Source organism: Rattus norvegicus, chromosome 2 (assembly GCF_036323735.1).
Source record: "Rattus norvegicus strain BN/NHsdMcwi chromosome 2, GRCr8, whole genome shotgun sequence".
Classification (NCBI taxonomy): Eukaryota; Metazoa; Chordata; class Mammalia; order Rodentia; family Muridae; genus Rattus; species Rattus norvegicus.
The window spans coordinates 184,724,271-184,734,276 of NC_086020.1; the positions used below are offsets into that span (position 1 = coordinate 184,724,271).

General features: G+C 50.8%; 1 protein-coding gene across 1 annotated transcript; it reads left to right on the forward strand.

Annotated features, from left to right (window-relative positions):
• Positions 1-283: 283 nt before the first annotated feature.
• Lingo4 (leucine rich repeat and Ig domain containing 4) lies at positions 284-5,549 on the forward strand. The gene is made up of 2 exons (NM_001109189.2): positions 284-546; positions 2,858-5,549. Exons 1-2 carry the CDS (start codon positions 482-484, stop codon positions 4,647-4,649), a joined length of 1,857 nt encoding a protein of 618 aa, NP_001102659.1. The 5' UTR covers positions 284-481; the 3' UTR covers positions 4,650-5,549.
• Positions 5,550-10,006: the final 4,457 nt, after the last annotated feature.

A 10,006-nucleotide genomic window follows, 5' to 3' on the forward strand; every position in this document is an offset into this window, starting at 1 on the left:
GCATCTTAAGAGACTAGAGGCGGTAGGTGGAAGTGGTGTCCCGGGAGCTCTCTAGCTCCTCAGGAGGAACCAGGATGTCAGAACTCTTTCAAGCTTCCCAGGCTGCCTCGGTAGCAGACCCTGCCCCAGCTCTGGGTCTTCAGTTCCTCCCTGCACCCCCACCCCGCGCCCCCCCATCCGATTCGTCACCCTGTAGTGGCGCTTGCTGCAGCCCTCCCTGGTTGCTTTATTTATTTATTTTGCACCAACAGGGTTGCTGCAGGCTCATTCCGGTTCAAAAAAAGAGAAGAGGAGGGAAAAAAAAAAAAAGAAAAGAAAATGCTTCCTGGCTCTTTTCTCTCCCTCAGTCTTGGCAGCGCGGCCGCAGTAGCAGCGGCCACAACAGCAGTCTTGCCAGCCGGCTGATGCGGCAGGCTGCCGGGCAGCAGGGAGTGGGGAGTCAGACACACAGGGGAGGTGGAGAGGCCAAGGTGCAGCTCGAATGGGACAGACCCCAGCCCTGGAGAGATGCAGCGCCCAACTTGATGCCTTCCCCCAGCTTCTCCGGTAAGTGACCCTGCCCCTCTGAGGGCAAGTATCAGCTGCCCTTTCCCATGGCATTCTCAAAGACAAGGCCATGCTAAATAGCCTATAGGAAAGAGAGCTTGTCCCCACTACCCTAGCCAACCATTCGTCCTGTGGTTGAAAAATTAAAATGTCCCAGAAACATCTGATAAGGAGAGTCCTGGAAGACCACCCATCCCTCTTTAGCCTCTAGAAAGCCACCCAATCTGTGTGGATACTCCAAAAATCTTTCTCCAAGTGCCCCTTCATCATGCAGATCCCCGTGCCTCAATCTGATGTGCTTTAAAGTGGGTATGTGTTCATAGGAGTCTATGACTGTCACATAGACAGGAAAGCTCCATCTCCCTGAGGGGGCAATGCCCAGACTCCAGACCCCAGGGGAAGAGAAAGAGTTTTGTAACATTCATCTCTTCTTGCAAAGTGACCAGAGGCCAGTTCTGTAGTCATAGAGGATAACAAAGGAAGGCTGTGATTAAATTAGCCATTATAAATAGAAGGTGTTGACCCTAAGTCCCCCAGCCACTGGGCTAGGAGGCGTTGAGGACAGAGAAAACTCATGGAAGCAGGAGGAAGGGAGCTGGCTGGTGCACATGCTTCACTGCACTTTTGCTGAATGCAGAGAAAAGGGACGAACAGGAAGTGCAGCAACAGTGATGAAGGGCTAGCTGTCAGGTAGACTTCCCAGAAGAGGCAGAGGGAGAGGTGAGGCCGGGAGTTCTTGGTACCACACAGACGCCCATTCAGCTGTGAAAGGGGTAAGAGGGAAGACAGCAGCTGCTGCCCCTTGAGATTCTTTCCCCTCCTCAAGTGACCCCACAACAGCTTCCTGCACTCCTCATTCACTGTTCTTCCTCTACATCCAAACTGAGGATCGAACTTGGTTTCTTCCTTTCCTTTCCGAACTGCTTTAGTCCTATGAAGTAGCTAGAGGAGAGTCTCCGGAATGATTCTCCTGGAGTGTAGGAAGGAAGGGAAGTTACAGCTCCTCCCGTATTCTTCATGGGAGAAAGTAGGACATGCAGCAGAAATCTAAGTCCACAGGGCCCAGAAAACCTGAGCCCTGAAAGCCCAGAGGTGCAGGACCAGGGAAACACAGCAGGTGGCTCCAGTAGTGTCCACTTGCTCCTGCTCCAGGCCCTCTGACATCTCTTTCTAATATCCCTCCTCTCCTGGGGTCCCGACTGCATTAGCAAGGCAAGCAGAGCCACTCAAGACTAAAGATGCCTCCAACTCTAGCACCTTGTCCAGCCTCCTACAGTTCTCATGGTCGCCATCTCCTGATGCTGCCCAGGCTTAGGGTGCTCACTTTATACAGATGGGTGCTGTGCTTGTATCCAGGTATCCACCGTGCTACCCAGTGGCTCCCTTCTTCCCATCCACAGCATCAGGTCATGTGCTGTCAGTCCCTCTTTAACCATGCCTCATTGGCTAACAAGCCATTTCTTGTGTCTTCTCGGGCAGCTCAGGTGGAGGGATATAAAAGAAGCTCAAGACTGAGGACCCCATGAAATATTTGAATACCTTTTGGTTACCTTCCACATCCCAGCCCCATCTATAAGGGAAGAGGTGCTGTCCTTGGGGCTCTTATAAAGCCTTTCCAATCTCATCATCCAGTCCCCACCCCCCCACACACTCTGTTCCATGGATAATATACAGCCAACCTTACCATCCACACAAACATTTTGGGGACACATTTTGGCTAGTCCAGAGCCTGGGCCTTGGGCCAGGCTGGAAGAGGGCAGAGACTGGAGCACAGCTAAAGCTTGCATGCCCCTAGCTTCTGATGACTCGGTCAAGGTGAGGACCTTTCTCCAGTAGCACAGAATCAGAAACTCTCTCAAGTTTGGATGGAATCTCGCTAGCTTTGGTTAAAGTTGTGGGTGCAGCATATGGGAGAATAAGAAGGGGTGAGAGGAGCATAGCAGAGTGTGCAGAAAGCAGACGTCAGGGAGACAGGTCCTGAGGACTCCCTGGTCTCACAGATACAGGGCAAGCTCCTTACGGGGAGACAGATGCAGGGCTCTTTCCCTATTACTCGTTCCCTTAAACTTTCTGTCACAGAAAGCAGCTTGACCAGGGATCATGCACAGGAAGTACTTGGCCAGTTATGCATAGCTGCAAAGGAGAGATTTCCCCCCATTACGGTACCGTACTTTTCCCTGGTTGTGTGCCACACTTGCTGGCAAGATCCACCTTTCCTCTCCTTTAAGGAGGTTCAGTGCAGTGCAGGGTCACCACCATTTGAAGCCATTTAAAAAAAAAAAAAAAAAGACCATGTCATCATCTATTCCAGGCCTCAGGGGATGGACGCAGCCACTGCCCCAAAGCAAGCCTGGCTCCTGTGGTCCCCACTCCTTTTCCTGCTCCTCCTGCCTGGGGGGAGCATCAGTAGCTGCCCCACTTTGTGTGACTGCACCTCCCAGACCCGGGCAGTACTCTGTGCCCACAGGCGACTGGACACTGTCCCTGGAGGGCTTCCACTGGACACAGAAGTCCTGGATTTGAGTGGGAACCGCCTGTGGGGGCTTCAGCGTGGCATGCTCTCCCGACTGGGCCAGCTCCAAGAACTGGACCTCAGCTACAACCAGCTCTCCACCCTTGAGCCTGGGGCTTTCCATGGCCTACAGAGTCTACTCACCCTGAGGCTGCAGGGCAATCGACTGAGAATTGTGGGTCCTGGGATATTCTCAGGCCTGTCTGCCCTCACGCTGCTGGACCTCCGCCTCAATCAAATTGTCCTCTTTCTAGATGGAGCCTTTGGTGAGCTAGGCAGCCTCCAGCAGCTGGAGGTTGGAGACAATCACCTGGTGTTTGTAGCTCCGGGAGCATTTTCAGGTCTGGCCAAACTAAGTACCATCACTCTGGAACGGTGCAACCTCAGCACAGTGCCTGGCCTAGCTCTTGCCCAGCTCCCAGCACTAGTAGCTCTTAGACTTCGAGAACTAGATATTGAGAGGCTGCCCTCTGGGGCACTTCGAGGGCTAGGGCAACTAAAGGAGCTGGAGATCCACCACTGGCCATCTCTGGAGGCCCTGGACCCAGGGAGCCTGGTTGGCCTCAATCTGAGCAGCCTGGCCATCACCCACTGCAATCTGAGCTCAGTACCCTTCCAAGCACTACACCACTTGAGCTTCCTCCAAGTCTTGGATCTATCTCAGAATCCTATATCAGCCATCCCAGCCCGGAGGCTCAGCCCCCTGGTACGGCTCCAGGAGCTCAGACTGTCGGGGGCCTGCCTCACCTCCATCGCTGCCCATGCCTTCCACGGCCTGACTGCCTTCCACTTACTGGATGTAGCAGACAATGCTCTTCAGACCCTAGAGGAAACAGCCTTCCCTTCTCCAGACAAACTGGTCACCTTGAGGCTGTCTGGTAACCCCCTAACCTGTGATTGCCGCCTCCTCTGGCTGCTCCGCCTTCGCCGGCGCCTGGACTTTGGCACATCACCCCCTGCTTGTGCTGGCCCCCAGCATGTCCAAGGGAAGAACCTAAGGGAATTTTCAGACATTCTGCCTCCAGGCCACTTCACTTGCAAACCGGCCCTGATCCGAAAGTCAGGGCCTCGATGGGTCATTGCAGAGGAGGGCGGGCATGCTGTTTTCTCCTGCTCTGGAGATGGGGATCCAGCCCCCACTGTTTCCTGGATGAGACCTCAGGGATCTTGGCTAGGGAGGGTTGGGAGGGTAAGGGTGCTAGAGGATGGTACGCTGGAGATCCGCTCGGTGCAGCTACGGGACAGGGGGGCCTACGTCTGTGTGGTCAGCAATGTTGCTGGGAATGACTCTCTGAGAACCTGGCTGGAAGTTATCCAAGTTGAGCCACCAAATGGCACTCTGTCTGACCCCAACGTCACTATGCCGGGGATCCCAGGGCCTTTCTCTCTGGACAGCAGAGGTGTAGCTATGGTGCTAGCAGTGGGCTTCCTCCCCTTCCTCACCTCAGTGACCCTTTGCTTTGGTCTGATTGCTCTTTGGAGTAAGGGCAAGGGCCGGGTCAAGCACCACATGACTTTTGATTTTGTGGCCCCTCGGCCCTCTGGGGACAAGAACTCTGGGGGTAATCGGGTCACTGCCAAGTTATTCTGACCTTTCCATCCACAATGAAGACCACCGGAGTCCATTTCAGAAGCCAAAGGGGAAGGTAGGAGTAAGGTCTCTGGAACCACAGCTTCCCGCCGAACAGTACAGCCTTCCACACCTGTCCCCTGCATTGTGATTGCTGCTCTAGTCTGAGCATGGCCTTGCTGCATCTTCTCTGAGGGCCCCAGGGAACTGCACATCCCCGACCCCAGGTACCCACTCACTCAAGGCAGGAAAGCTACACAAGGCTCCAGTCTGCTCTCCACGTATGTATACCCTCAAATAGCCAGGACCAGTTACCAAACAACCATGAGATCATTTCAGAAGAGTTGGGAAGCTCTTCAGGCTTCTTAGAGTCTGCTCACCAGGCGGGCGGGCAGGCGGATGGGCAGGCAGGCTCCCTTTCTTTTCTGCTACCTAGTACCCAATCCAGCCAGTGCCCTTACCTAAGGTACAGGAAGGGACTCGAGCCAAGGATTCCAGTGGATACAGAGGAGTGTGGCCTCACTACACTCTGGCACCTTGCATGCAGGAGCCTCCACCACCTTCCTGGTTGTCGAAAGCAACCGCAGTGACAGCAAGAATGAAACAGGATCTCTGGAACTTCATTTACTCCCATCTGCTTCTCCTCTCCCTCCCATTTCAGCTATTGGTCATCTAGCCTCCACCACACCAAGCCTGGCCCAGAAGGTGAGGAGGCTCAGGAGCCCTGCAGAGGTCAGCACTCCTCACCCTCTCCGGCTGCGTCCCTTCCCCTTTTCTCTTCTCTCTAGAGATAAAGAAGGCAAGTCCGCCATCTTTAAAGGGATCGCTACACAGAACTCTCCTATTTCACACCTTCTGCCATTCCCAGTGTTGTGTATCCCAGGCAGGCTTGACAAGGGGAAAGCCAGAGGGGGCTCCTAGAAAAAAGGCTAACAAACACAAGAATGCAGAGCTGTAAGCCAGAGTGAGCAGCTCCACCAGCCACGGTGAGAACTGGGAGGGAGAGGGCAGCGGTGCCTGGCTGCTTCACCCCAGCCTCCAGCAGTTTGGACTTAGTGTGGTCCCAGTGGGATGCTGTCCCTGGATAGATGTCACCTCAAAGAGAAAGTGGAGTGAGAAGTGGAACTGCTGACTACCCCAGTGTGCTTCCAACAGAGGACGGAGCAGAGATGCAAACACAGAGACGCTGGGTGCTCAGAGTAACCGCATCAGAGCAGCACCAGAAGCGGAGGGGGTTGGGAGGGAGGGAGGGAAAGACACTGCGAGGGCAGGAGGAGGGACAGCCCCAGGGAGTCTTTTTCTTTTGGCTGCAGCATCTACCCAGTGTCCTTAGTTTCCCTCCTCTATGTTGAGTCCCTGCCCACCTCACACAGAAACATATGCCAGCCACCATGAGCTTTCTAGCGGCTGCTGTTGTCCTTGTTCTGAGGAGATTCCTTTTGCTGCAATGAGTCCTGCTCTGTCTATCCTTGACAGATGAAAGCAACCGACTTCACTGAGCCAGCAAAACTGGATTCAAGGGGACACAAGCGCTTGGGAGGGCCAGAAGTTGTTGTAAGGATCAGGGTTTTATAGGGTAAGACTAGAGGAAAGGACATTCTTGAGACATAGACAATGCTAAGACCCCAAGCTGCTCGATATCCTCACAGTCCAAAGAGCCATAATCCAGGCACCGGCTCCTCTCCCTCTTCCACCAGCAGCTTCACAGGCTGGGACCTGGAAGATGCCTGTGAGTTGTTCCCCACTACCCCTATTCTAAGATTTATGTGTACGTACACACATCTGCATGTATGTATGGACACCATGTGTGCACTCGGAAGCCAGCAAAAACATCAGATCCCTGGACCTGGCATTTCAGATGGCTGTAAGCCAACATATGGGTGCTGGTAACCAAACCCAAGTCTTCTGCAAAAGCAGCCAGTGCTCCATCCTCCCTCTCAACCTCCACTCCCCCCTTTTCAAGACAAGGTCTCATTGGTTGGTCTGGAACTCGATATGTAGACCAGATTGACTTTAAACTGACAGAGGCCTGCCTCTGCCTTGAAAGTACTGGTATTAAAGGCATGTGGTACCAAGCCCACCTACCTCCACCCCCACTCCATATTCTTGCATAGCTTTCTGAGGACACTTTGGAGAAGTGAGGCCCGTCCATTTAAGGTCACCATGGTGAGCACTTCACCAGCTTTTCTGGTAATCTGCAAGTCCTTTACCTGACCTGCCTGGAAAGGGTGCTCTTAGCTCAGTTGTGATTGCACAGACTAAGAGTGTATGTGTGTGTGTGTGTGTGTGTGTGTGTGTGTGTGTGTGTGTGTGTGTGTATTCAAACCTCATATCAACCCTAAAGGTAAATTAGAGTGGGTTGTTCAAGTGCACAGAACTGGTTAATAAGAAAGCCATACTTAAACTCAGAGGAGACTGACCTAAGACCTACCATTTCCATTCTACCACCAGAGTCATTGTTTCTCTCTTGTAACTGACTCTCTCCAAGCCTTTCAGTTGCGTGGCGTGAAGCTGTGAGAAAAGTGACATTTCTATCCCACCCACTCCACTGGTAAGGGGATCTGGGTCCAGCTGTCGATTCTGACCTTTTTCCTATAACTCTCATGCCTGACTCAGGAAGCTGCTTTTACTTTCTTCTCCCTCTCTTCTCTTGGTGGTCTGTCTGCCTCAAGGCCTGCAGAGAGGAGCAGAAATTCCAGACATCAGACAAATAGAAAGGGGATGCCTGTGTCTCTCAGAAGAGAATGTGATCATAACTAAAACATGGGAACTTCAGGGGTTCTAACTTCAGATACCTCTTGGGTTAAAGAAGGACTTCCAGTATGATAGAACAACCAGAATCATTTAGAATCCACTCAGTCTGTCCAGCTTTTATTTACCCCTGCTGAAAAGGACCTTCTCAAAACCAGTCCAATCCACCCCCTCTTTCTTTCATTTTGGAAGAGCATCAGAGTTCATGGGCTGAGAGAACTATAGGCCTAAAGCCCTGTTTCCTCACATTTCTGACTTCTGGTTTTCCTTTGCTGTGCTGGATTCTATTCAGGGATGAAAGCCCTGCAAAGTGACACCCGCGCCTTGGAGTCACAGGCGTCTCTTGAGACCATCTCGTACAAGCTATGATAGTAAATGTGTCCCATTATTCAGTCACTCCAAAGCAAACACAGACCCCATGGAGTGCAGGTTAAGGCCTTGGGTCTTGGAAGCCTGTTTGCAGAGGTGAAGTTGAGATGAGGGATCAAGCTGCCTTTGCTCCCCAGTGTCCATTAAAGACAAGGATAAAGAGATTACAGTATAACAAAGATGCTACAGCAGGTGCTGTGGTCATCCCTGTCCCCTTTTTCTATCAACTCTCATCTCTCAGGGACAGATGGGGACCTCTGGGTGGGACTCCTGCTCTAAAGAGGAACATGAGGATAACTCAGGCTAGAGAGTATCTCAGATTAGCAGCTCACGAATCCTGTTCTTCTAAACTGCTAGGTAAAGGAGACCAAGTAGGAAGCCTTAGCACAATAGTTCTCAACCTGTGGGTTGTAACCCCTTGGGCCCAAACGACCTTTCACAGGAGTTGCCTAAGAACATAAAAAAAATTTTACATTGCAATTAATAACCATAGCAAAATTACAGTTAAGTAGCAACAAAAATAATTAGATGTTTGGGGCCACCACATCATGAAGAACTAACCGTATTAAAGGATGGCAGCCTTAGGAAGGTTGAGAACCACTACCTTAAAGTGCGGTGGAGGAGGCTGAGAATCTCTCTCCTGGGACACCTGATCAATCAATATAAAGACAGGAAAGCAGCACCAGCATAAATGACAAGAGTAAGCCTCCCAGAGCCAATGCCTGGTTTCTAGTGGAAATCTGATTGATGGGGGAAGATGCTGTAACTCCGGGAGAGGGAAGAGGAGAAATAACTGTTTTTTAAAGGCTTACACAACGGCTGAAAGGCTCATTCACACGTGGTTGGGGAAGAGAACAGAGAGTTAAAGCCCTGGAGCCAGGCTGCCTTTGTCTGAGATCCCCCTACTATCTGAAGTCGACTTTTTTTTTTTAATTAAGCACATTTGTCTGTGTGGGCATGTGCATGGGAGTGCAGGTGCCCACAGGGGCCAGAGGTGTTGGATCCCTCCTGAAGCTGGGGTTCCCTGAGTGGGTTCTGGGAATTGCTCCAGAAGGGCAGGGCGCACCCTTAACTGATGAGCCGGTTCCCATTCCCTGGAGCCCACTCTCTGCTTTGGCTTCCTGAGTACAAACAACTGTCCATTGAATCCTTTGGGAAGTGTGGACTTTAACTCATCTCGCCTACAGCCTCCTGAAGCCTGTTTAGAAGCCTTCCAACCAAAACCTGCAGACATTTAGGAGCTGGAAATGAAAGAAATCACAATCTATCAATCCAGCATCCCACAACTTCAGTCCTGCTTTAGGCTCCTGAAAGAAATGAGCTGAGAAATATTAAATTCATAGAGACTGAATTTAAATTTGAATCTAAACTCAGAGTGAGTTTGAAGACTTTTTACTTATTCCTGCTGCCTCCTTGATATTATAAGTAATAATACCTGGGTTTTCGTTATCTTGATTAAGGAATCTCTCCAGGGCTGGTGAGATAACTCAGTAGGTAAAGTGATGTGACCTGAGTTCAGTCCTCACAACCCACAAGGTAGGAGAGAACCAACTCCAAAGTTATCCTCTAACACATGTGCCATAGCAGGAGCATGACCACACACACATGTACACACTCATGCACACACACACACACACACACGCGCGCGCGCGCACATTTCCTGACCTGCCCTCACCCACACTAGAGCTGGGCCTGTAGAGTAACCCTGTGCCCTTTAAAGCAATACTAGACATTATTCCTTGGATAGAAATACTCTACCTTCTAGCATTGAAACAATAGCTACAGTGGCTAACAAAATGGCTTGGCACGTGATGGTGACTGCCACCAAGCCTGACAACTGACTTGATCCCCTGGACCTATAAGGTGGAAAGAAGAGCTCACTCTCACGAGTTGTTCTGTGCCTCAGTACCACAATGCATTCAAGAAAACATAAACACACACAAACACACTTTCTGACTGCCATAGTCACAACACACAACCTCACAACAAATAAACTAATTAAAAACAGGTAAAAAATTTAAAGGGTAAACTAGAGATAAATAGCTCCCCAGTTAAGAGCGTTTGCTGCACTTCTAAAGAAACCAAATTTAGATCCCACCCAAATTCATATGAACACGAAAATAAAATATTTTACACAGCATTCAAATACCTACGAATAATCTTAAGACACGTGTAAGCTCTGCATGATGAAAACTTTAAGACACAACAATGGGACCTCAAGACGTAAACTTACAGAAAGATTCTAGATTATACAATAA

Bases quoted from the DNA above. Each gene is read 5' to 3' on its own strand.
- Lingo4 (NM_001109189.2), top strand. From the start codon at position 482: ATGGGACAGACCCCAGCCCTGGAGAGATGCAGCGCCCAACTTGATGCC. The intron at 547-2,857 runs GTAAGTGACCCT...CATCTATTCCAG, and splicing joins GCCTTCCCCCAGCTTCTCCG to GCCTCAGGGGATGGACGCAG.